Below are 27,852 nucleotides of genomic sequence, written 5' to 3'. Positions count from 1 at the left end.
ACCAATGACTCGAGATAGTTGATATCAAGATGCCTGTACCGGACGGTATTTATCTATTTTTAAAATGTTCACAGCGAAGTTGTGGAGTCAGCCCAAGTGACGATATTTTCATGTTCATCTTGCAGCTAAACAAGTACAAGGAAATATAGGAATAATAGTACAGGAACCACCCTATCTCCAAACAATCACTTTCCACACAACCCTGGCCGGTAGCGTGTAGCTCTCCACTGACCAGCGGAGTTCTCTTAAAAAACCCCAAAGGTGAAGCTTGTCTCGGGCTGTTGGCGTCCCTTCCCCTCCCCCACCCCTCACGGGAGCATCCTGGAGCATTAACGTGGGATTTAACAGAAGAACACGCCAAGTGCCGATTTCCAACAGACTCCGATCTTCCAGGGGAGAGTCAGGAGAGGAAGCCCCTGCACAACCAATCCTCTTCTATTTTGGTACCTTTAACGCTTCTCCTTACGGCTGTGGCCTACATATCATTTAACAAACTGCCCTGCGATTTTTGCAGGGCGTGGCGTCCTGACTGATTTAAAATCTCTGCATTGCTAAAACTGCATTGTTCTTCATCAAGTTGAGTCATTTTTATGTGAAGTGTCAAGCTCCCTAACAAATAACTCCTGCCAGACAAATCAAGTTCCTCGTCGTAGAGCCACAGCTAAATAGTTTATAGCTTTAATCTGCTCACCGAGGTGTGCAGTCTATGACAGTAATTATAAATGCAAGGAGAAATTACAGCTGAATGCCTTAACTGCATTAGGAGCCGTTTGATGAACAATCACGAGGCTTCCACTCATTTTCAACAATAGAGGGCAACTTAGTGTCATTGCGTTAGAGAGATTTCAGTTCTGCATGGCTTTTTCTTCCATTTACCACCGAATGTCACTTGTCTCCTATAAAGTACGAAAAAAAAAAAAAAACCGCATCGTGGAAAGCTTTAAACTTGAGAGGTAAAAAAAAAAAAAGACAAAGAGAAATGCAGGGGAGAATTGTTTATCATTATAGCTTCTATTTTTCTGTTTTTGAATGGCGGTAGGTTTGGTTTCAAATTAGCTCACTGAAGGTAACTGCTTGTTTACTTACTTGGGGCTTTAAAAAAAAAAGTCTTCCCTAAGCCTTTTTTTTTTTTTTTTGAGAAAGCCTTTATAGGGAAAGCATTTTCCAAATGAAAGGCAAGTTCAAAACCAGCTCAGGAGAGTGACTGTGATTGTGTGTCCGCCTGCTAGATTCTTCTCTCCATCTGTATCTACCTAGAGCTAATGACACAATTTAGCTCTTTATTTTCCCCTCCTCGCTTTCGCAGAGAGACGTTTTTAATTTAGCTGAAGAATTACACAAATGTATTTTAAAGACATAAATCCATATAAAAAATATGAGCTAATTAAAACAGTGCACTCCCTGTCGCTCATGGAGTTTCAATTTAGTGAAAGGGGGAAAAAAAATAAAAAAGAATTGCATCTGGTTAAAGGAGGAGATGATACCGGTGTCATTTTGGAGTAAATGAAAAATAATGTTACTCTGTATGAAAGTACCAAATTATACACATCAGGACTGAATATCCCAGGGTCCCGGCGAGAGGGCAAAGGCGAGGAGGACTGAGACAAGCCCCTCTGCTTGGGGCATTACGCCCTGTCACTCAGACAAAAGACAAACGTCAGGAGAGATGCTGCCGTTGCTTCAGGACGTGCTGGAGCTTTGGTCTTGACCTTGGTTTCCCAAAATGTCTTCCTGAGAGTTTTCCCTTGGGCTTTGGTCCTACACAATGCAAGAAATGTGGCATCACCTGTCTGGACAAGGGCATAAAGCACCGGAGCAGCTGCCTCCCTCTCCAGCCCAGCCTAGGCCTCCGAGTGGGAGCCCAGGCAGGGATAGGCTGCTCACTCTCAGCCCACGCTGGACGCTGGGCATGAAGGTGGCATCCGCCAGTGATGTCACAGCTGCCCTAGTGTCTGGACTCTGAGATGCTCATGCAATGATGCAATGGCATAAGCACGCTTTCCTCGGAAGGCGCCCCTGCCATTAAACCACGTAGGACGCTTTGATTCACAGCTAGAGTCTCCAAGAGGCCCAGGGGGAGCCCTCGCTCTTCTCTCAACCTGTCCACTCGTTTACAGCCTTTTCTTTGAGCTGTGGAGTATAGCCGCCTCCCCCCACACCCCTTAGCCCCTAGAAACCTCTGACAATCAGGAAGAAGCCCAGCAGGAGCAGACTGTGGTCACCACTGGACAGTCCTGGGCACAAATCTTACATCCTGCTTACTGTCGGGGCTTGGTGAGCCCCTTTGAGTTTCGGGTGGCCAGTGTTCAATATTCAGACGCTGCACACAATCGTGCATGGAAGAGGTCAATGAACTGGAGTTTTGCAGCAGGTTGAGATTTTCAAGGGGGCACTTATGTAGGGTATCCATCAGTGCAGCCCGAGAAGATGGCAAGTTGTATACCCTTGCGGTAAGGCTGTAGAATACAGCAAGGGACCTATCCAGACATTGTCTTATCCTTACTTTTTCTGACGTGTCTATTATGCACAAGCTGGAAGGAGTCCGATTATGTGCAGTTAGCAAGAAATGAATGAGGGTGGACGGGGGGAGCATTGAAGCCCAGTGGGATGGGTCATGGAGTCAGGGTTCTTCCTGATGGTCCTCTGAAATCACCTTTCCCCATCTTGGCTTCCCCAGGACAGGGCTGAGGTCCTCATTCAGCATCTACCCTTGCGTTGTCCATCTGGGTGCCTGATACGGCCACCAAGGCACATTCTTGTCCTGGTCATTTATTTCCTGGGAGTGGACTGCACTCTCCAAAGGGCAATGGTCTTCTAAATAGATGCTACTGGGGGAGTGGGGTTCAGAGACCGGGGGCTGTGGGAAACTCGTGCACAGTGTCTGTGTCCCCGGTTTATGTTTGCGACATGGCTAGATAGGGCTGTTTGTAAGAATAAAGTGGAATCCTGTTTGCAAAGTGCGCACCACAAGGCCTGGCAATGTGCTGTTATAATTGGCACATTTTTGTGGTTCACTACTATGTTTCTGTTGCTAAATAGCACTTGATGTGTGGAAAGGCACAACCAATATTTGTTACAGGATGAAAGGAATGTAGTATGAGAAGGAAGGAAGGAAAAAAGAAAGAAAAGGAAGGCAGACGGAGGAAGGGCAGGAGAGAAGAAAATTAAGAAGGGAAGGATGAAGAGAAAGAAGGAAAGGAGAAAGGGAGGGAGAGAGGAAGCAAGGAGGACAAGGAAGAAGAAAAGGAGGTTATTTAGTAGATGAAAACATAGCTGATGCTTCTTACAGGTATGGATTAGCTCTTCCTGTTTAGCTCTTCTTAAACTTCCATATCATTTATTGTGTTAAGGTTACCAGACTTGACAAATAAATGGACATGAGGGCCATTCAAAACTGAATCTGAAAAGATGAACATTTTATAAATATAAATACAGACCAGATGATATTTAGGACATACTTATACCTAAAATTTATTTGTTGTTTATCCCTAATCCAAATTTAACTGGACATCCATCCTGTATTTATTTATTTAGTTTTGGTTGGTCATGGGGCTTGAACTCAAGGCCTGGGTGCTGTCCCTGGGCTCTTTTGCTCAAGGCTAGCACTCTACCACTTTGAGCCACAGCGCCACTTTGGTTTTCTGGTGGTTAATTGGAGATAAGAGTGTCACAGGGACTTTTCTGCCCATACCGGCCTTGAACCACTATGCTCAGATCTCAGCCTCTTGAGTAGCTAGGATTACAGCCAGTGTGAGCCATCGGCGTCTGGCTCCATCCTGTATTTTACATGGCAACTTTGCATGTGTGTCTCTCTGGTCATGTATTTTCATCAAGCTTTGTATAGCAAAGGCACAGGCAGCTCCAGGGACTCGAATCCATTTCTGCCAATAATCTCAAGGTTAGGTGTGCTGTTTTACTTGTACACTGTTACATGGTAATGACTGTAATTTCAAGTCCTTGTGCATTTTAGACTCAATGATTTACTCTCTGTTTAATTTCTGTTATACAAGAGCTTGTGACGTTTAAAGGCATATACAAATACATGTTGAAATTGTCTTAGATTACTGATATCCTAAAAGAGGGATGCATGCTTAATATTTCCTAATGCATTTTTTAAATAAAAATCTGAATTTAATCTTTGGCATATACATTCTGCAGGATCTAGAGTTGTCCAAAAAAAAAAAGATTTAGGTAAAAATTTGCATCTTTTGGAAAACATAGCTATGACAGAGCTCCCAAATTTTCATGATCTCTTGACATACTTCCTCAAACCTCTTGTCATTTGGTACAATTTGTGCTATCATGCATACCAACTATGATTAGAGTTCCAGATAACAGGGGTATCATTTCAAAACGCAATATGCATAAATCTTGCATAAATCTTGTTCTAGTAGGGGACCCCAAGGATGATACATTCTTCTCTAGGTGAACAAAGGTTCAAGAGGCCACCTTTGCATCGAGGGAGAGACACACAAGTGGACTGGAAATCCTTTCCTATGAATGCAAACACATCTGGTGCACACACAGTCTTTTCTCTACACTTGACGTACGTACATACCTTGGCTTGGAAGGGGTCTCAAACACTCAAACCTGCTTTTCTGTATTCCTGTCACAATCACTGTATAGCAATAATCACATCAGGGCGGAGCTCTCTCTCTTTTTTTTTATAATGATAACACTGAAATATGGCACTTGGAAGGAACAAAATCAGAAATGTTTGTAATGTATAGATGCAGAGCCATGTGAAAATAACTACCTCATCTATGTATTAACAGCTTTGTAAGTACCTTTCGCGTATGCTTTTCCAAATTATTGGTTTACCTTCCCTTGCCTAGAGCAGATAGATTGTTTTGCAGATTTTGACTGAGGAAGGAGGCAAGCTACCTTCTTCTCCCTTCTCCCTATTTACATACCGCAGTTAAAAAACGATTACAAACCTAACAGGTGGAAAATTGGTCTTTATTATCGCACAAAATGAACATCACCTATTTGTCCTCTTCACCGTGTTTGCTGTTTGCCCTCCCCGCCCACACTTCTAGGATTTGAAACATTTTTCTCTTCTCTAGGTATTTTGTGTACGTCCACCTTTTTTTTTTAAAGGACCAGAAAAGCATAATAGCAAGTTACATAAAATTGAAAAATGTGATATAGCAAATCAGTAGGGGTGTTGCAGAACCCCAAGCTCACACACAGATTTCACAGCGGCACCCCAGCTTTCCATTCAGTAAAGGTGAGCGGAACACATCATGCGGGGGAAATTCTCGTGGTGGAAACATGCACACCACAGGGATGTCTTCAGGCAGGCCCCACAGATCACAACTTAGGTCCTCTCCCTGATCAACCAGGCAGCTGGACTTTTCGTTCCACGTTTGCCCTGGCTCCCCCTCAGGAAACCTCTTTCCCTATGGGCGGTGAGCCCAAAGCCGTGCACGATACTTCTCGCTACCTGAAACTCACCTATTGTTTAAAACCTGGGTGGCCCAGTCTGAAAGTCTCAAATCCTCCTACCACAGAGGGGCTTCCAGGCAAAACTCCTCCTCACTTTCTGTATCTAGCGCGATTGAATAAAGGAAGAGGGAGTGGGGGGACTCTGCAAAGGGCATCAACTGGACGGGGTGGGTCCAGAAGCGTGAGTTCAAGTTGAGTTCTCCAGGTGGGGCTCCAGATACAGGACAAGCTGAGCACGGGCTACGGTCCCTAGCATATGGGCATGTCATTCTGGAGGGGAGAGAAAAGGAGGTAGGGAAAACACAAAAAGAGATTTGGAAGAGATCCAGCCTTACTTATGCCAAACATTTAAAAAAACGACTGGCGTTATCCATCCGCCTGGGGAGTTCGACTTCCTTGCTCATCTCTCCCGGAGTGACGCAGGTAGTCTGGGCAATGGCGACTCTACAAGGTATGGTCTTCTATGAAGAGGGCCATGCACATGATCTTGAAATTGTTGGGACGCCATGCAGCTTGCAGAGAGCCATTTGTCTCTACAGGTCAAATACAATCTCAAGGGCATGTGTCATATTCTCTTTGCGTGCAAGATGGACCCTGAAACTGATCTCATGAAATCCAAAAGATGGGAGGAGAAAATAAGCTCTCTCCCTCTCTCTCCATTTCAGTGTTCTCTAAGGAATATTTTCCTGCCATCCCCTTCAGGGCACCTGCTCTTCCCTTGTAAAATTAATGTAGGAAATAAACAGAGAGAAGGAGGTGGAAGGTAGCGATTGCTACCAGCGAGCTGCGGAAAGCATTGATTACAAGTAACAGTAATAAAGACAACCATGAGCTCTTCAGAGCTGATTAAGAAATCTCTGTATAGCAAAGGGGCCTCTAGCAATCCTGGCTCCTTCCAGGCTCACCTTTCCCACCTTGGAAGTCATTAGCACTGCCGCGGGAAGGCGCAAGGTGGGAGGTGAACGAGGTGGGAGGAGAAGTTGCCATTAGTCATTCAAATGAGGGGTTGCCTGGGCTGGGCCCGTGAGATTGGGCCTTGGGTGGCTAAGGAGATCATGTTTCATGGAGACCTCCAGGTCTCAGTCATCCGTGAACTTCATCTTTCTAACTGCCTTTTATTCCACCCCTTCCCCACTTGAAACTGAAGGACAGGAGAGGGAGAATGGATAGGACTTACTTAAACATGTTCTTCTGTCTTTCATAAAAATAAGTCATCCACTACTACTGCTAACTACTACGACTACCACTACTACTACTACTACTACTGTAAACTACTGTCTTGCTTGGCCTTGGGTGACAGGGGCTGCATGTAAGCAGACCGGACCCATCTCCCTTTCACAAGCGCCTCACAAGGCCAAGGTCACCATGGCCTGGGAGCAAACCCGTACCTGCAGAGCTATTCTTCATCCACGTCTGTTACAAACTGTGAATGGTGCTCGGGTGACTTGCTGTGCGTTTTGCTTAGGTGGAGTTTGACAGCGTGTTTGCTCACAAATGTCCGACAGCACAACTTACACTTGAATTTAGAGTCTGTGTCCTCTTCGCCAGCTATTGTTTCCGGAGACCTCTGAGCGGATGACACCCGGGAAATCTCTTGCTCTACCTTGCTTTGCTGGTCCGCTGCCATTCGGGTCATATCCTTCATTTGGAAACCCAGGTGGGATTCTAAATGACTAATGTAGGTGGAAGGGGTTCTGAACTGCGAGGCACAGTCACTGCAGTAAAAGATGGGGTGTCCTTTATCCATGTTTTTCAGAAACTTCGTCCCTCCTGTTTTCCTAAGCTGGTACTTGACATTGGCCAGCCAGTGGCTGATGGTGGTCATGGAGAGCCCTGTAAACTTGGAGATCTGCATCCGTTCCTGGGGGCCCAGGTCGGAGAGCAGGTATTTGCCCTCCGACGTCTGGAAGAGGCTGGAGGCAAACTGGGCCTGCAAGATGAGCAGGTGCTGCGGGTTCCAGTTAGACTGCCGGCCTTTCCTCTTATGGAGCGTGGAGACGTCGCCGGAGACGTCCTCGAAGCGCCTGACGTCCATTTCCAGCTTCACGGGCGGGACCCTGGAGGAGGCGGCGGGCTTCGGGGTGGTGGCTTTGGGGAGGACCTTGACCATGTCGGCGATGTCACACAGCGCGTGCTTCTGCGGCGGGGACGTGCAGGACTGTGCTTGCGCGGACTCGGCTTTCTTGCTCTTGGACTTGGTCAGGTCGATGGGCTGATCGTTACTCTCAAACACGTAGCGCCGGGACACGCTGGCGGGTCTCGTGGAGGCGGGACTCAAGACCGGCTTGTCCATGCCGCCGAGACTGGGCTTGTGAAACATGGGAATTGTGCTTGAGCTGGGGCTGGCGCAGGAAGGAGAGCGCAGGGGCTCGGTGGCTTTGCCCAGGTGGTTGTTTAAGACAGACTGCAGGGCGCTGAGTGGGTTGATGCACGGCAGGGCTGGGGCGTGGCTGGCGAGCACACAGCCGTTGCTGAGAGACGACACCGGCTCTGCGGGCTGCCCTGGCTCTTTCTCAGCGCTCTCCTTGGTCGCCTTGTCCTCCTCCTTCAGGGGACATGGCTCTGACTTTCTGGCTTCTGAAGGCGGGTCGCTTTTGGTGAAGGAGTCGCCCTCGGTGTGGCTGAACGATGAGGCCTCCTCGTGAGGACTCTCCTTCCCGCACTCCTTCCGGACTTCCTCCTTCTCCTCCACCTCCTTCTTCACTTGGGTGCACGGGGCCAGGTTGGTGGGCACGGACACCAGCGGCATGACCTTCCACTTGGGTGCGATGGGCCTTAACTTGTGGGCCAAGTTCGGCCGAATCTGCAGTAGCTGGGGTCCCATGGCCAGGGGTGGCTTGGTGCCCTCCGACAGCTGGTAGGCGGCATGGATGCTGGGGTAGGCACTCCAGCTGGGAGCGCCATTTTGGGCTTTATTGATGGCTGTGGTGACGGTGTTTTCCAGTGACTTCAAAATGTCCCCTCCGCCCTTGGAGCCATCCTCCAAATCCTCTTCTCTCAGGTACTGGTATTTTATGGTGGGGTCTAAGGGTTTGTGTAGTGGATCTTCATAGACCTCGCTTTTCACCACTTTCTCCTCCTTGGGGCTCTCCTCCGGTTTCTCTTGCTTGCTTTCCTTCTTTAGCTCGGTTGTAGAGGCTGCACAGTCCATCCCCGAGTTACTCGATGGCTTGGCAGCCAGAGACTCGGTGCTCGAGGTCTCTGATAAGGACTGCATCTTCTCCACCGCCAGTGGATCTAGCACCAGCTGCTTGCCTTTCTTGGAGGCTGAGCTTGTGACTTTGAGAAAGTGCCCGGTGACCATCATGTGTGTGGTGAGCTGCTGCAGCGTGTCGTGGGAACTTCCACACTCCATGCACTTTAAGATCTGGGACTTGCAGGCCTCGAACTGCCAGGTGTAGCTGGCGCCGTTCTGGTAACCATACCGGTTGTTGGAGGACAGCGGCAGGTTGACACTCTTCGGAGAAGAAAAGGAATCTGCGAACGATCCCGTGGTCGAATCTGGAGAGCAAGGCCGATTGACGTCAAAGACACGTTTCTTGGCGGGGACGACCATTTTGGATGAAATGGTTGGTACTGGCTCCTTCAAAGGCACTTTTTGGTAATGTTTTGTTTTGATCATGTGGACGCTCAAGTCTTGTAAGGAATCAAAAGAATCCCCACAAAACATGCATTTCAGCACTTTCTGAGCATCCTCTTTGTCCATGTCCTGGAAGGCTCTTTTCCGGGGTTTTGAGTAGCTTGTGGGTCTCAGCTTGTCCTTTTTGCGGTTGTCATCTTGGTAGTGGCCCGTCTCGTTCATGTGCACAGTCAGCTCCACCAGGGTGTCGTAGGCCGCGCTGCACTGCCGGCAGCGGAAGCGGCTGGCCCCGGTGAACACGGTACCACACACCTTACTGCTCTGTCGGTAGAGCTGCACCGAACTGAACAGGCTGGGCTTGGACACGGATCGGGAAGGCAAGTTCTGCTGCAGGCTTTTGGACAGGGCGTCTTGGTGCCAATCAAAATCACTCTTGGCATTGCCATTCCGAGTCTCACAATTCCGCCGCTCGCTGTTGGACACCTTGAAGCCGAGGCCCAGGCCTGACCAGTAGGAATCGGACAAGATGTTGGCATAGACAGCGGTCATTTTGTCCATACAGTTGTGGCCCTCGCTGGGAGGCTTGGGGTGTGCGCTCGCCTTCTTGTCCGGGGCATCTCGGCCACAGATGCTCTTGATGTCTGACACCTGGTCGCTGGCATCGCTCAGTAGAGACTCGTTCTCGGCGTCCTGATTGGACACGTGACTTTCTGGAGAGTTCTGGCAGCTGAAGTAGCCTTTCTGCTCTGGGCCTGTTTCTAGCTCCTCATCAGTCCCTGTGTCGTTGCTCTCCTGAAGCGGAGCCACAGAACCACTGTCCTCCTCCTCCTCCTCTTCCTCTTTGATGTCCTCCTCTTCCTTCAGCTGCTCCTCCTGGACATAGCCTGTGGGAGAAGGAGAAGAGGATGGAATAAACAGAACGAGCTACACAGATCCCAGTCCCATTTCCCCACCCGGACTAAGTGCATGCCGGTTGAACTACATGGCGAGATAGTTGAACAGCGCATGTATGACCTGCAAGCAATAGAGACGGGGGAGGTCAAATGAGGTCTTCTGTGCTGTCTTCAGCCTTTTTCTTCTTAAGTCTGCAAGATTCACCATCCTCTATGAATGCCTAGCATCTAGACTTAACAGTTTTATGTTTAGTGACTATTGTTCTAAGATCTCTGTGTTGGGAATGGCAAATGTCATGCGCATGACTCTTTGGAGTTCTGGATTGAAATGCAAATCCCATTCAAGTCATCATAGGGGAGGAACTTAGTTGACCAAAAAAAACCAAAAAACAAAACAAACAAACAAAAAACCCCCAAGATTTGGTCATTGGCGATTCAATGGCAAAGTTTACGAAATGTTCGACTATATTGACATAAGCTCCTCTAGTCAGATTTTAAGCATTCAGATTTCTGGATGCATAACCAATATGTTTTCTCTAGGCATTGTCTTTTCCTTGTAACATTTTTCCTTACAGAGAGCCATACAGCAGAAGGGGAGGTTGTGGAGTATGCAAATAAAATCTTCCATTGATAGCTGAAAAATTACGTCAACCCAGCGAATATAATGCTTTAAAAAAAATAATGGCAAATGGTGTTAGAATGGGAGATTTGGGGACTGTTCTATTATTCTCAAACAGGTTTATGAAGACCTTTTCCAGACAAGGCTGAAAATGGCTGTCGATCTTGTTCGTGTAATTTCAAATGCACTGTGATTTGTGGGTACCCGTCCTGAGATGCCAATTATATGTTTGATTTGTAGATGCAAAATGCTATTGGGATGCCTGCTTTCCCTTCGCTGCAAGGATTTAGGGCCAGTAATTGCATAGGGAGAATGAAGACATGAGAGAGCCAGCTGCAAAGGGAGTTAATGGGCAAATATCCATCAATGGGGGTGGGGGTGGGGTGGGGGGTGGGCAAAGTGGCTATTTGCGTCCAGGGGTTCATTTTCTTCACCTGGCCTTTCGGAGCCAGGTGGATAAAATGCAACCCATGATGTATCCAAGAAAAAGAGATTCGGCTTGAGATTTGCAAGGCTTGCATGATCTTAATAGAACATTTCTCCTTAGGAGCTTCCATCTCCCTCTTGGTAGCTGGCAGCTATTTGAACAGAACAGAAGAGCAAGTGCTGTTACTGCCATCCTCCTGGACTAGAGGTCTGGGCTCCCAGGTAGACGGAGAGGGTTTGAGGACAAAGGGGGTTGTTAGGAAAAAGGCAGCTACGGTCACAACCACCAGAGGCTGATGGTGATGATAAAGCCTAATCGGGCAATTTGCCATCTCCGGGAACACACACTATCACCTGCAAATGCATCCATTCCTGTCTTCTGATAGCCCCACAAAGTAGGTTATTGCTAATTATTGTGACTATCGTTTTCATTTCCTATATGGGAAAACGGAGGCTGTAAAGTTGAGAAGTGAATACAGGCGCCCACAGTCAGGACTGTAGCATCCTGACATGAACCTGGGTCTGTGGGATGAGAAAATTCATTGCCTGGACCAGGATTCAGTTTCTATGACTAACTTAAAGAACACAGAAACTTTGCCAAGACCCAGAAGTAAACCAGTAAGTAGTGGAATTGGATCAAAATGCGCCTAAGTAGATAATCACCATCTCAGGAAGGAAAATTGTGGAATGCTGGAGACAAAAGCCCTTAAAAGACATGAAACTATAGACCCAGATGCAATGAAAAAAAAAATCAGTGCATCCGTAGGTTTTATGCTTCTGTTGTTTGTTTGTTTTTTCCCCCTAGTTATTGGAATGTTGGTTTTGTTATCCCAGCAAGTTGACAAATGGATTGTTCATTAAGCTGTTGTTGCTGGTTTTTAGTTGGTGTGAAGAAACAAAAACTCAGTCGAGTCAGATAACCATTCACAAGTGGTAGCTACTTGTAAGAAAACGAGTTAAAATAACAAAATGACCAAGTGAGACCATTCTTGCCATTCTCCTTGCCTTTTGTGTCACCTGGACTAACTTCTGTGTTCATAGATGTGGTTAGATCATTAAGTTCAAGGACGAAGTTCTATGTTTTCAAATACATAAATGGCTTTTCACCAAACCTAGGATGATCCTTCAAAAATCAGACAACTTCCATCAATCAAATCGGGTTATTTTTTCTGATGTTGTCATTGTGGTCAAGTGGGCCTTGAACTTGAGATCCTCCTGCCTTCACCTCTCGAGTTCCAGATTACAAGTGTGTGCTGTCACAACCTGACCAAACAGGATCACTTTTGAGGATGGCATGAGGCAATTATCACTCAAAGGGGGTTACTTTGGAAGGAGAAAAAGGCATGACATGTTATCGCTACAGTAAGGTTAGTGTGGTCACAGCAAACTGAGAAAAGTGTGAATTCTGGCACACACACACACACACACACAGACACACACACAGAACAAGTGAAGAAATCTAGGAGTCGCGAAAAGAGCTTTCCCTCATGGCACTCAGTCAAAGGCATTGCGGGAACTTCTTTCATCTCGGCATTTTTCCTGCCCAGCCCTCTGCCTGATACTTAGCGGGAGAGTGAGATTCATGTTTTGTGCGGTGCGTGCTGATGAGAAACACAGGCGCGGACATGCCTGCACGAATGCACACATGCACACGCACATGCAAGCCACCTAGACAGTGCAGTCATTCTCCAACAAGGAGAAAAGAGGTGTTCTTTATATGTTTTGTTTTGTTGTTGTTTTTTTTTCTCCAGAAGCTCAGCTTTCCCGACCAGCTCTACCTCACAATCTACTTCCGTCCTTCTAAACGGGATTCCCCGCAAGAAAAGTCAGAGACAGCGCCCGCCTCCCCCACAATACAGACAAAATTTTCTGCTTAATTAGACATTGACATGTTTACTATAACCTTTACAGAAGAGTAACTCGTGCCGAGAGACCCTTTTTGTCTGTTTTCATCTGCCGAGCAAACTAAATCTCGTGTACCCAGTAAGGTAATGCGTTGAAAAGCCTCATAAAAAAAGTGCCAAAGCACCTGTCAAAGTGAGTGTATTTTAACAATGGCTGAGGGTTCCGAGGAGTTTCTCAAAAACACATTTTCATATCATACATTTAAAACTATGCACTTGACTCTAGTGGTTTTGTTCGCCCCTGGCAGCAGAGGCCAGGAAAGAAAGGCAGCCAGACTCTGGGTGATCAGGGTGGATAATGAACCTCTCTGTCTTTCTCTCGCTCTGACTTGGTTAATCAGATGGCGCCATGTGTAAATCTTGCCGTAAGTGGCGAGTTTATCCTTATGAGTAATGATTGAACAGATGAGCGCCATCACAACGATGCTAGGATGCACTGAGCAAGGGTCCTGCATCTTTGCTGAGTCTTGGCGGAAGATCTAACTTTGTAAACACTCCCTTTTCCAACCTAAATTTCGAATCCCACCCCTTGCCACAGAAACTGAACCCATCCAGGGCACAGACTCTCAGCTCTTTGCCTCCGTGTCAGAGTTGTGAGGTAATTTCCCTTCTATTCCATGAGTCCTGCTCCGATGCTCAAATGAGGCTGCCATATTGCTCAATGGAGTGACTCAGTGCTTTAGTTCCTACAGCCTATTGCTAGCATATTTCCTTCCTTCTTCATTTTTTTTCTTCTCTCTCTCCTTTCCTTTCCTCTCTGCCTCCCTCCCTCCCCCTCCCTCCCTCCCTTCCTTCCTCTCTGTCTCTGTCTCTCTTTCTTCCTTCCTTTCTGTCGTCTGTCTGTCTCATGCTCTTGCTTGCTTGGTTTTTCTGCTCAGGAGTAACACACTACCACTCGGGCTACACTTCCACTTCAGGTATTTTGCTTGTTAGCTGTACGTAAGAGTGTTTCAGATTTGCCTGCAGGAGCTGGCTTTGACCTGTGGTCTTCAGATCTCAGCTTCCTGAATAGGGAGGATTACAGGAGTGAGTCACTAGCCCCTGCCTCAAACGGCTCTTTCTTAAAGAGGCTCTTCCGGACTGATCTCTCTTTTCGTTCTCACTCTCCATCCGTTTGGAGCAACTCCGTAGTTTGCACCCAGGATCACATTCTCCTATTTGTTGATTGGTTGTCTCTCACTGTCTTCGTGAATCAGACCCCTCCCCCTCCCCAAACTCTGCTCACACCCTGGCAGAGACGACCGACCGCTTCCTGCCCACAAATGGTTTGAGAGAGTCAAAGAATGAACAAGTCAGACACGGCACAAGGCCCATTCTGGCTGCTCAGCAGCACCCCTGCACCTCTGGGGAGTAAAACTTCCTCCACAGGTCAGGCGTGAACCACCACAGTCCTTCCCAAGTCACTCAACGACAAAATCTGAACAACCCCAGCCATGGTCTTTTCTGACAAACCAAGCCACCAGCTCTCTTGCTGCCCAACTCTGCCCGGCTATGAAGACTGAAAACAGCATCAAAACTGCGGGAATTATGCCCCTAAGACTGAGTCAAAATAGATTCACACATAGTATCTTTGAAATCGTGGATTAAGTTTCCCATCAAAGACAAAGATAAGCTTTATTAACGGTTCTGTGGTATCTGCTACATAAAACTAGGGGAGACATTGCATGAATTCTTTATTTAAAAAGGGAGAAATGGCCTGGAATCAGTGGCTCACCTCTGCGATCCTAGCTATTCGGGAAGAGGAGATCTAGAAGATTGTAGTTCAAAACCAGCCCAGGCCAAAAAGTGCAAAACTCCATCTCTAACTAGCAAAAGGCAAGGCTAGATGCGTGTTGCCAGTGGTAGAGGCTAGCACGACAAGCATGAGGCCTTGCGTTGAAATCCCAATACTGCAAAAACAAACAAAAAAACAAAAGGAGAAGTAGTATTGGTGTAGCATATCTCCCAAAAACTTTTTGTATGTGTGCAAAATTTAGAAAAACTCTTGAATTTCAGAAGTATCTTCTTGGGTTAAAGGTCAAAAGATGTGGAAGGATTGTTTGCTTAAAGAAGGGCAGGTCAATTCATCTGAAAGCTTCTCAGAAATGACTTAAATAAAATCATGCAAAAAATTACATTCACAGATGGCCTGATGTTTGTTCACATACGTTTCTGTAGTTGTCGTGAAACTCCACTCTCCGGTGTGACTAATGAAAGCAATGGCAGGTTGTTAAATGCATTAGAGATGGGACAGTTCTAACCCGAGCACAATTTAAAACTCAAGAAGGCTGATTTTTTTAAAAAATAAGCCAGAATTCAAGCAAGATCTCATTTAACAGCACACGCGACAGTGACAGAATCATTTTCGCCAATCTACTTCCCTAAATGACAGTTTAAAATTTCACGACGAATCCGCAGCGTGCGAGGCAGATGTACAGGAGGGCGGGGGGGGGGGTGGGGAGGGCATCTCTTGCAGGGTACCCAGTAGGTGCGCTAAATGATGACATGGGTTAAGGCCTCCCTGTCATGAGCCTTCAGTGTTTTGGCGACTGTGGTCTAAGTCTGTTAGCTTGTATGTTATTATTGGCACTAATTGGTACTCTTGTTGGCAGGCTGAACAGAGAGAAAGAAGATTTAGTGTTCAAGAAAGCTGAGCTACTTTTCGGTGGGGGCTAGGTCCAGAGTGAGGGTCTTGCGGGACTGTTCGGAGTGACCCATTTGCTTCTGAGTTCAGGTCAGCGAGCGAATGGGGGGCTACGGCGATCGCTGGCACCACGGCACCCCTGCCTTCCAAGTACGGAGAGGCCACGCAGCCCACGCCGAGGCCCGCCCTCTGCCTTCCCTGCCGTGTGGAGCAATCATCTGCGTTCCTGCACATCTCCAAACAGGAGAGCTTACAGCGGCGGCAACGCAAGTCATGGCATTTGGGTTTTCATCCATGTCACACACCCATGACTCATTAATGTCAGCCCGGCTTATTCACCAAGCTGGCGGGAGAGCAGCACTCCTCCGCCCGCATGCCAGGACCGAGCAAGTAGAACTCTTTGTTCGAGGGAGTTTGAAGACAGAGTGGGTAGAGTGACGGGGAGCGGCTCCTGACACTGGAAGCACTCCATGGAAATGAAGAATATTCTGAAGGTCGTCACAAACAACGTCTCTTTCCTAGTTCCTGTTCGGTTCATGGATGATGAATGCCTATCTGTACGAAAACAAAACAAAACAAAACAAAAAACCCCGTCTATTTATGTGCCGGTCTTGCTGACACATTCTCGGGCCATTGTCCCAGATCTTCAAACTATGAAACTTGTTTCTAGCTGTGCCTTGTGACTTTTTCTACATCTGGGTCTCTAGCCGAAGAGGAGGAAGCTAGTTTGAGTCGGGGGGGGGGGGCGGGGGAGAAGACGTGCTGCCAACCCTTTGTGGTTCCTCTGTTTATGAATTTATTCAAGAAGTATTTATTCTGCAGCTACCATAGGCAAGATACTTTAGTCAAGTTTGGGGGTAGGGGGAGGACTTCAGCCATAATGGCTCTCTAAAGCCCCAAGGAAACAAAAGAGAGACGAGATGAGCTGCCCACAGAAGTTGGACATAAAGTTGGGGGGGGGGGAAGGTCATGGGAAGGTCACACATCATGGGGGAACACAGGTATCTGAAGTGGTCAAAGTAGGTACTGTGAGAAATAAAACAATCCTGACTGCAAAGATAAGTAGCAATGAACATTCAGCTAGGAAGAGAGACACTAAAGCACTGTGGGTAGCTGGACATTTGGGGCCACAATGGAAAACGCAATTGCTCTTCAGTGAGTCAGCCTATGGTCATTCCATATTTTGTTTGGCCAGTTATACAGATAAAACTTGATGTGTCTGGAATCCATTTTACTTGGAGGCTCTGAGCCTGAGATACTAGAGGATTCCCCCGGAGGAGAAGATCTGGAACACCTTACTAGTTTTCTTTCTAACGCCATTTCCTAGTTAACGCTTTAATTCCGTTTCCTTGTGTATTAATCTCACACAGTAGCAATCACCCCAAGCCTTTCCTGACTTCCCAGGCCTTTTTGAGGAGTGAGGAGAAGGCAAAGACAATGTACTAGAAATGCTTGCTACTCAAAGTATGGTCTTATGACTACCATATCAGTAGCAGTGCCCAGAGATTTGCCAGAAATGCAGAATCTTCCATCCACTCCAAGTCTGTAGATGAGGAACCATTCCCCAGGACCTGTATGAGATTCATTTGCTCAAAAAAAGATTAGGCAGGCCCAAAGGGTATGCCAAGACCGCTCAGTAGTAGCAACATCTATTCTCAATGTTACCACACCTGTCTGGGAACCCATTTGTGGAAGGTTGAAGAACCACTGTCCCTTAGATGGCATGCCTGTTGGACAACTTCTCCTAGCTTGTACTGCTGGGGAAATACTAAAGGAGAAATAAATCATGGCTCCCAGGACTGACCTGTGAATATTGGAAAGATGGTCTACCAGCCTTGTGAATCACACTGACGTTAGTCTGTATCTGATGTAATGTAATGTAACCTTGGGAAAATCTTGGAAAATCCCAAAGGCATGGTCTCTGCAGCTATAACATAAGAATACCAATAGCATAAGCTTCATAAGGTTGCTAGTGGGGTAGGTGTGAGCCATCAAGGCAGTAGCACTTCCTCTCAACTTTCCAGCTTTGGGCTTAGATTTTTCATGAACTCTTTCACCCAGAGCTTCATCCCAAACCAACAGATGGCTGGGATCAGCTGACTGCAGCTTTCTTTGTTGGCTATAAATCTTATTCTAAGCCAGAAGCTTTGAGATCCTAGCTGCATTGGATGCAACCCAGCTTTGTGACTGTCACCTGCAAGCCAAGAGTTTCTGCTGGTTCAGGGTTGTTATTTACTATCAAGTCAATTATACAGGGAACCAGTGGTATAACTTTTGGGAACTTCTATAGAAGCGATGCATAAACAGGGAAGAGCAAGTTATTAGGTCATTACCCATAATGATAGTGTACGCAGCCTTCAAGAAATAAGGCAACCCACCAGTGGGGGGAAAGAGGTCTTTGTTGGAGGCCTCTGGCTTCACATTGAGAGCAATGACTAATGTTCAAAGCAGAAGGTCTCCAAGGAGAGTGCTTTATAGTCAGCTACCTAGAATTTCAGTGCGGCATGCATTCTTATTGGGACAGGTCTTGGTGACAATTTAAGCAAGCAGAGTGAGAAAATATTCATGGAGAAGGGCGAGAAGGGGGCCATTTCATAAGCTTTCTGGTAGTTCTACTTTAGAAATCATTATTCTTATATTATCCTCACACTGAGCGAGCCATAAATCAGGAGCAGAGGAGAAAATGCGAAGAAAAACAAAGAAACTGCACCACAGGACTAAGGCTGTGCTAGAAAATTAAGATTTTTTTGTTTTAGGCTTTCATTTTTCAGGCTGCAACAATGTTTTTCAGCAAAATATGCACACTTACTTTCTATCTATTTTCCCACAGAAGGATTTATAAACTCCCATAAATATATAGGTACACAATATATTTATGTGTGTATATATATACACATCTATGTATATACATAGACACACGCATATATATAGTCCCTTGTAAGACTGAAGGGTTTTTATTTTTATTCCTTTGCCAAGAAAAGGGACAATGAATCATTGCCCAGAGTGACCTTCAGAAAGTATGTGAATCTAAAGCACCATCTGTACTTTTTTTTTCCCGACATATATTCTAGTTTTACTTGAAATGACATCGTTAGCACAGCCATCCCACAGAGTTAGAAGGTGATCTTGTTTCTTTCTTGCCTGGCTTGAAGTCAAACAGCTTTCCTTTTTCTTTTTCCTTTCTTTCTTTCTTTCTTTCTTTCTTTCTTTCTTTCTTCTTTCTTTCTTTCTTTCTTTCTTTCTTTCTTTCTCTCTCTCTCTCTCTCTCTCTCTCTCTCTCTCTCTCTCTCTCGCTTTGGGCAAACGACTTCTTTCTCTGAACTGTTTCATGCAGATAATGGATAATGACCACTTCTCATTGCCTTTTCTCAAAAATGTCTAACTGCATTAGCTAAGAATGGACACATTTTAACCTGCTTCTTTTGCTAAGTTCATGGCTATAACCACTTTCCATTAAGCAAAAAGAGAGAAAGAAAAAAGCCCACTGTTGCATCAGAGAAAGTAAATTGGCACTGTCAGGGAGCAGTCTGGCTTTTGCATTTCAGGTAAAGAAAAAAAAGGTGTTTGCTGTCTCTCTCTAGTCATAGTAATCCAGGGTGGAAAAACCTTTCATGTCATAAGACCAAGACCAGAACAGGGAAAGAGGCTTTGGCTTTGGGATTTTTTTCCCCCCAGCCTTACAACGAATAACTCTGATATTGAGTCTTTTATCTTTCTTCATGTTGGATTGGTCACCATTATGACTTGCCCACCAAACAGAATTCCTTTCTGTCCCTCCCACTCAGAAACAGAGCTGGATTTCGACTGTGGTGCATGAGATCAAATCGAAGGAAGGGAAGAGCTCCTGGCTCAAGCTCCCATGAGACAACTGGACCCCTTTATCAACCTTGCAGCCGAGTGACCGTTAGCAGGGATCTGGGTGCCTCCAGAATGAAAAGATTCCCAGCTCCGGGAACATCAGCTTCCTACTTCAAAAAATACTGGTAGCTAGTTTCCGCAGAGAGCAGACTTATGTGTTAAGAGCAGTGGTCTAGTTTCTCTATGCAAAATGTATTATTCCACCACCACAGTCCTGTCTTTTAATTTCCCTCTGCGCAGTTGATGACATTGGATCACGGAGAATGTTAGTTATATCCACTGAGTCTCAAGCAGGAGTTAGATTTTGAATTGGAGTCTGTTGGGCTTTGGAGTCTTGCATTAGGTTCTTCCCTTCCGAAATCTCACACGCTGGTCCTGGTTCATCAACCAGACACATCTCTTCTACTTAGCAGAATGAATGTAGATCCTCATCTCTGAGATCATCTGCTCCCATCTCAGATCTACCTTCACCATCTCCCCCCTTTTATAACATTAAAAATTTTAAATTATCTTTAAATGATTGTACAGAGGGATTTCAATATGTCAATTTACATGCACAACACATGTTGACGAGTGCTTTGCATTATCCCTCCATTTATCCTATTCCCATCCCCCCCGCCCCAAGTCCATTTTGCTTAGGACTTGAGAGGGAAAATTCTTCTGCTTGCTTCCTAAACTTATCAAATCCTCACTTTTCCCCAGTTCACGGGCATGCCGTTTCCCTTCCTGTGTCCAAGTCTCCCCTGTTTCCTCAGTCTCTGCTGCAGTGATTCTATTTATGGGGACTCCAGATCTCAGGTTCCTCCACCCACTCGCCCCAAAGCCTTAAGGGTCAATCCTATTTTCCAACTCAGTCCCTTGCTTTGTCCTTTTGTTTCCCCCATGTCACTCTGCAATAAACATGGAAGTTGGAGTCTCTTCTCAATGAGACCATCATGTTCACTGAGTCCCACTGCCACCCACAGCGCAGGCTGCTCGAATTCACAAATAAATACAGGAATGAGTGATTCCATCAGTTAAGCACGATTTCCTGTCTGACAGGCTTAGACTTTACTCATTGGTCTCATTTCACTTTCAAGCCATGGAGAACAACCAACCAATATTTTCTGAGAAAATGTGCCTTTGGCTGGTTGAAAACTTCCAGTCATCGGTGGATCAAAGGGATGTATAGACAAGATCACTTCCTACTAAACGAGAGAAGCAAAAAGGAAGCATGGCTCCTCCCTGAGAGTGTTACATGGGTTCAGATCCTCTATCTCATCTCCCTTTGTTCAGAAACGGCTGGATGGGACTTAGTCGGTCTCTCCTTTAATACATTCCAGTTAAGGACTGGCTTTAAGATGTCTATGAAGACGGTGTGTGAAGGTTGCAAAGAGCTCAAAATGCCAGATGGGAACACGCTCTGTTCATGCTGCCTCTTGTCATCCCCAGAACAAAATCCCCGTCATAAAGATGGGGGAAGACACACGGAGGTTGCAGGAGTTTTACTATTTACTCTTTCAAGTTTTGTCTGGAAAATAAATCCATTAGATGACCAGCATTATTCTCAACCAATTCCTTTAGGATTCATTTAAATGCTCTTCTCTGATTGAGTAGTTTTACAGACAAGAAACAAACAAACAAAAGTTAATGATGAAAGGGATTCACATTTCTAAAGGGCGCTGGTAACTCTGCCAAGTAAATCCTGACCTATTTTCCTTCTTAATTAACTAGGTTAGCTTTTAAATGAGGCAATTTATATAAAACAGCAAGTGTGATGTGTGACCAAATGTGCCCTGGACAGTTGGATGAAACTGTTCTTGGAAATGGTTCAACTTCCGGGAGATACGGAAAGGCCTGCGATCCCTTCCGATCGATGACTGGAATAATCTGAGAGGAAAGGTCTCCAGGGAGGTTTTGACCCTTTGATTTTAGGTTAGGGCTAATTTAAGAATGGTCTTTTCAAGACCTGTCATCTTTTCTGTGCCCTGACCTATAAAGGAGATGGAGAAACAGGAAAGGCCTTAGATCTCTGGGTCAGGGTCCTCTTCTATAGCACCAGACTGGCCCTTTTCCCAGGACAGAAATGCAGAGATGGAGGGGAGAGGACAGCCCCTTGTGTTGAAATCTAATCTCCTCCAGTGATCAAGCAATATACATCTAGCAAGGCATATATTCTTATCAACACACCTGACGTGTTGCTGTAATGACATACATTTTGCATGATATACTGTTTCCTTGGTATTCGTATTCTTGTGCTCATTAGAATGTATGTACTGTGTGTGGGGGTACATGTGATGTTTCTAACCATGTGTATGTCGTGTAATGATCAAATCAAGGTAATTAGGATCTGCATTGTCACAATCATTCATCATGTCTTTGTGTTGAGAACATGTAAAATCTCTCTTGGCCATTTTTTTTGAAAGATTGTGTTCAATATAGTTGAGAGCAGGAACTTAGCCACTGTAATATCGTACAAGTGGCTAGCCTCCCTTTATAGTTGGGTATAGGAACTTAGCCACTGTAATATTGTTCGATTGGCTAGCCTTCCTTTAGCCTCTCCAGCTTCTGATAACCACTAGTCCACTCTTCACTTTGGTGAGGTCAACTTTTTAGACTCCCTATGTGAGTGAGTGCATAAAGTCTTTGCCTTTTTCTGGGCTTGGATCAGATATATTTTTTTGAGTGTGCCAATCCTAGGGCTTGAACTCAGGGCTTGGGTGCTGTCTTTAAGCTTTATTGGCTCAAGGCTTGAGCTACACCTCTACTTCTAGCTTTTTTGGTAGTTACTTGTAGATAAGAGTCTCATGGACTTTCTTGCTGGGGCTGGCTTTGAACAGCTATCCTCAGATCTCAGCCACCGGAGCAGCTAGGAGTATAGGCTCAGACTTTTTAAGGGTATAAAATCAACTTAGAACAGATGCAAGAAAGTCCTTGTTAGAGGTTTACAAACATGCTCTTTTATAAGCACACACTGTCTAGTCACCGGGGGTTTAATTTCACAAGATTTCAAGGCATCTGGATTGTTTTCCAGAAAACAAACAAACAAACAAAAACAACTATCAACATTGTATGACATGTATGTGCTTATCCATTTGATAACGACAGAGCAGGGAAGTGAAGAACATGAGAACTTTCTCTTTTCCTTCACTCTCTTACCCCTTTTACTAAGGTACTGGTACATGACTCCTGTTTGGCTAATCAGACTCTTATGCCCCAGAATTTGAATTCTGACCCAGAGGTTAAAAGACACCATGATTAGGGCAGATCAGTCACACAGAGACCACTTGTTGATTCTGCTTTCTTGAATCTCCTGGGGCACCAGCTCCTCCCCTTTCAGCCAGCTACTCCTTACTCAAACACATTCCTTATTCATAGTTCAAGTGAGTGGAGGATAATATGTGTTGCTTGCCATAACGTATCACTGTCTGAATCTACCTGGAATTAAAACAAACAAACAAACAAACAAACACATGAATGTGCAGTAGCCTAACAGAATGGCTCTTCAGCCTGTTAAAACAAAATCAGTTTAAACTCTTGGTGGCATCACTGAGCATTCGGTGGAGGGCAAGTATTGTATTATTAGATTAGATGTCCACTGGAAGGGTAGGGGAGACCAAAGCACAAAGCATGTTTATAAGAGCATCCTATTCTGAAAACCAAGAATCCCCTCCAAAGCCACAGAACCTGGCTATACGGATAGGTCTGCCTTAAAAATGCTTTTCAGAGACAAATCACCCCCCAGTGACTTCCCTGTGCCCCTCTAGAGTATGTGCGTCCTGCTCATAGTCTATTGTGACAATAATCTGCATATTTAAGAGCCCCCACGTGCTCATTGAGACGATGGATGGAGCCGGTACAGTCTACTGGGTCAAAAATCTGCTTTAAATAGTCTATATGCACAGTCGGTTGAGTAAATAACAGCATTTTCCAAGAGTCCCTAAATATATAATAACATGATAAATCGCGGCAGCTTCTCAAGAAAATCATGTGCTCTTTAACAAGCCACTTACAAATAATCTCATCTTTCCTAGCCGTGGGGGCAGTATCTCTTCCTGAGCTGCAGTTTTCATACAGAGAAGAAAGACCGGCTCCTCTCCCCGAGCCCGAGGCCTGCAGCTAAGCAAGCGGGCACGCATGGACATCTTGCCCACAGAATCTGAGGCTAAGCCCCCGGTTCAATGGCGTGAGTACGCTCCAGAGACCAAAGTGCTGCTCACGTTGGCTTGGAAGGGTTTTCCCAGTTACTTAAGCTGGGTGTGATTCCAGAGAGCCATGCGGGGGCCTCAAACACCACGAGAGCTACTCTGCTAAAATCAATTAGAAGCATTGATTTTGAGACCTCCATCTGACCCCGTTTGGCTGTGAAGACGGTATTCTATACTACACGGTCAGAACCCTGTTTGTTTACAAGCTGCTCCTAATGCGGACAACATTCTTATAGCACCACTTAGCAAGTGCCCTTGATATGCTGCTGTCTTATTGGGGCCTCACAACTCTCCAAAGGTGGGTGTGACAGCATTAGTGCAGGCTCTAAAAAGGAGGACTCTTAGGCTTCTAGAAGTTAAACAACTTTTTAAAAACCACAGCCCCAGAATGTAGTAGACCTCCGCTTTGGAATGAGCTTATTACACCCCTGCCTTCCCTGAGCTGTGTGTTCTAGCTCATCTATGTCAGCTTCTACCACGTCCTGCTCTGTGCTGGGGGGGAATGGCACACGTGGACAACTTCTCTTATTATCCAAGAGGTCTTCGTAGACAAATCTTGCATTGCAAAACCTTGCATTAAGATGGTAGCATTTATGTGAAAAATGAGGACACGATTGCTTGCTTAAAGCAGGAGACAGCTGTTGGAGCTGAAGGAGGAAAACAATGATGTCCAGGTGAGCCTGGACTCCATAGCAAGACCCGGGTCTCAAAAGCAAAACGAATGAGAAATCAACTATGTTACACACCCAGATCACAAATAGGCAAGCAACAAAAAAAAAATATAATAGAAACCACTGCTTCTATTAAAAGAGCTTGATAAACTCACAATAAAAAAAAACAAAAACAGAAGAACCTATAGTTAGGAGAGCCATACACCCACAGAGAGAACGGATGAGCAGAGACCTGCAGTTGTTAGTTACAAGATGGCAGTTGCCCAGAAGGAATTTCAGGAAGACCAATCTTAGAAAGATCTGGCAGCGGTGGCACAAGACTTTGGAGGCACATCATGGTAACCCTGGGCAAAGAAGAAGGGTAAGAACAGACCTTTCACCAGCTATGGATGGTCTTAGCTTACCAGCTTCTGCTGAGCGGGTGAACTTTGCACTTGGTTGCTGTTAGTGTTGCTAAACAATAATGTGCTGGGAAAAATTACATGTGAATCAATGTGACATGTTCATTACATCCGTATCATTGGCTGATTTACCAATCGTGAATGAATTCATTGGCATGTGAGCTCTAACAGAACAGACTTTATTTTATCTTTCATCCTTAAAGATCTTTCATGTTCAACTAACTCGACTGCTAAAATCCTGAGCACCTCACCAATAAAATCTTAAATGTGAATTAATTACTCAAACTAACTAACTCAAAATAAAGATTGTAAATCTAACTAGCAGGACTCACAGACTTGGCATCTTTTGAGATCTCTATGAGTGGGGGAGTTTTTCTTTTCATTCCTTCAGTGTTTGGTATGCATTTTGTTCTGGAAAATACTTCTGTGAGGTGGGTGATTTTACTTGCCCTTTAGAGGTGAAAGATTGGGGACAAACACAAGAGATGAAAATGGCTGTTTGGTGGAAACCAGCTGACAAGAAAGCAAAACAAGTGTACAGACAGGAAGTGAGCTAACTCCTTCCCCTTACTGAGACAGTAAATTCAGATGTCCATCCCTGTGGCATTCAAACTGAAAAATGATTTTTTCCCACACCTTCTCCCTTCCAGAAATTCATAACCATCCTTGCTACTCACTATCAGTTTCTTCCCCTGCTATAAAATTTTACTTGTTTTCAACTACTAAAATTTATATATGATTATTGTACATTTTTATGTGGGTAAATGTGGTATTTCAAAACATGTGTGTAAGGTGTAATGATCAAATCGAGGTAATTAGCATATCCAGACCCATAAATATTTATCATGTCTTTGTGTTGGCAACATTCCAAGTCCCCCCTTCTAGCTAATTCAAAATACACAGTGAATTATTGTTCAACTGTGGTGACCTTATTCTGCTATAGGACAGTAGAACTTTCTTTACTTTTCCACCTTGGAAGGAGGGGCTCACTAACATCTCAAGCCTCCAAAATGGCTCTTAAACAATTACATTTGTTGTCAAATAATTATATGGTTAAATTCCTGACTCTGACATTTAGAGTCCCATCAGGACAGGAATATAGTGTCTCCTGTAGAGCTGCGATTTCAGCATTTTTTTTTTTCAGAGAGCCCAGAGTACAGTCTTGTATTTCCACTGATCCAAGACCTTCCTTTTATATTCTTAACATCTCAGAAATGAGGGCAAAATGGCTGCCAGGGGCAGTTGGAAGCGATTTCAGAAATGCCTTCACCAATTTATTTTGCTTATCTTTTCCATTTTATATAAACACAAGCATGTTATACTATAAAGATCTTTCTAGAATTAAGTCTAAAAGAGTCTTTCAGCAAGTATAAAATAGAAATTCTAAGTGATAGGAGGAGAGTCGTGTGTCATGGTTTAATTATAACCATTTTTCTTTCTCAGTGGTGCAGCTTACTGAATGGCCTCTTAGATTAGATAAAATACAGTAATTGTTAAATGGGTGAAAAAGGTAAAAATGCTTGGCCCAGAGAAAGTGCCTAATAAATGATTATGTGGTTATGATTATGATCGTGCAGAGTATCTGGCTAATTCCCTATTTAAAGTAATGCTAATGTTCTTGCTTTAATTCAATGAGACTGTCAGGTGGCAAGGTTTCTCGTGTGCGTGTCCGCAGCTTTCCACTTCCTCGGGGAAGCTGATCGCCGAAGGAGTAAGGACACGCCCTGTGCAGGTGGCCTCCCTTCTTACAGAGGAGGCGATTACTTAAGCAACTGGGAAGAAGGACTTTTATAGGCACAGAGTAACTGTTCGGTTTATAAACACTGAAGGATAAGTGTCCAGACCATTACCAATGTCATGACAACATTCCAAGGAATCCATTTGCAGCATGTTCTACTTTGGTCTCTGTCTGTCTGTCTGTGTCTGTCTTTCTGATGTTTCGATGGTACTGGGGCTTGAATTCAGGGCTTTGTGCTTTCTCTTGGCCTTTTCACTCTAGGGTGGAGCTTTGCCCTCTTGAGCCATACCTTCAACTGCTGTCTTTTTTTTTTTGCTGGTTCACTGGAGTGAGGCGTCTCATGACTTTTCCTGCCTGGGCTGGCTTCAAACCACTATCCTCAGATCTCAGCCTCCTAATTTAGCTAGAGTTACAGGTGTGAGCCACCACCGAGTGCTCTTTACTTTGGCCTCCTGAGTAAGTCCGTTGGACATTGACCCAATGCCCAGATCCTCTCCAAGCGTGGCATTAAGAGGGTTCCTAGGGCTAGCTCTTGCTGTGACCACCTCAGTGAACTAGCATTCCTTGCATACACAACCCAAGAGGAGCAGCTCCTCAATAACCCAACTTATGCAATGCCAGTTGAAGTCAAATCACTTTGCTGCAGATTCCTTTTGAAAGGGAGCCTGGATTGATGTACAAGTGGAGCTAGTTAGAAAGACACCAATGATTTGTATACGTGGCATGTCAACAACTCTGGAATGCCTCTGCTTCCCTCTCGTGTCACCGTTGAGTGATGTCCTCGCCACTGCCTATTCGGTTTGTTTTAGCCAAACATAAATAGACTGCAGACATGTCTGGGGCCGAAGGCACTTGCAGAGAATCAGCTTCCTCCACCCCAGATTCATGATTCACCCACAGTGGAGGCGGACTGAAGTTCCCTCTGCAGCCCTGGCAGGTCCCCTCCTTCCCACAGAAATGCAATCGCCCTTTCCTTCTCTCCTCTCCTCTCCTCTCCTTTCATCTCCTTTCCTCTCCTCTCCCCTCCCCTCCCCTCCCCTCCCCTCCCCTCCCCTCCCCTCCTTTCCCTTGAAGACAAGAAGCTAATGGTCTGCTTCTTGTTTCCAGAACATTCTAGGAAGCCAAGGTGTGGATACTCCTAGGCCCCTGAGTGTGGCTGAGGTCTGCTGTGGAGTTGGCGTGGATTCTGCTAGGAGACCCCCTGGAGACGTGCTCCCTGCCACGTCCCCTGGCATCTGTGGGTTATGAAGGAGGCAAACACTGGCCTCTTCAGACCGGCAGGTGTTGATGTAAGAGAAGGGCACAATTTTGCCTCTACCTCCACCCTGATAGACATGATGTGAGAGGGCCTGGAGACATCTTACTCGTCACAGCTGGGGAGTGGAATGTATTCTCTGATACCTGGGGCCAATGTTGCTTCTCAATCAGACCCGGCCAGCTCCACACAGCAGAGAAAGACCAGGCCCGCTGTGCCCACAACACCTAAGAGCAGGCGCCGGCTTCC

At 45.5% G+C, this 27,852-nt stretch overlaps 1 protein-coding gene across 2 annotated transcripts in view; it reads right to left on the bottom strand.

The window, feature by feature from the left end:
- Nucleotides 1-458: 458 nt before the first annotated feature.
- The window catches only part of Tshz2 (teashirt zinc finger homeobox 2), a 228,736-nt gene continuing 201,342 nt past the window's right edge, over nucleotides 459-27,852 (bottom strand). Inside the window, exons 2-3 of one of the 2 annotated variants that reach the window (XM_048349635.1) lie at nucleotides 6,837-9,912; nucleotides 459-896 (exon numbers count right to left, since the gene is read on the bottom strand). In XM_048349635.1, the coding sequence (XP_048205592.1) occupies nucleotides 6,845-9,912 (3,068 nt within the window). In that variant the 3' untranslated portion in view covers nucleotides 459-896; nucleotides 6,837-6,844. Of the gene's footprint in view, nucleotides 897-6,204; nucleotides 9,913-27,852 lie in introns of those variants that run through there. The other variant, XM_048349634.1, reaches the window with a different exon arrangement.

This window comes from Perognathus longimembris, chromosome 6 (genome assembly GCF_023159225.1).
Source record: "Perognathus longimembris pacificus isolate PPM17 chromosome 6, ASM2315922v1, whole genome shotgun sequence".
Taxonomy (NCBI): domain Eukaryota; kingdom Metazoa; phylum Chordata; class Mammalia; order Rodentia; family Heteromyidae; genus Perognathus; species Perognathus longimembris.
The sequence above is the reverse complement of the archived record's forward strand: the minus strand, read 5'-3'. Positions and strand labels throughout refer to the sequence as shown.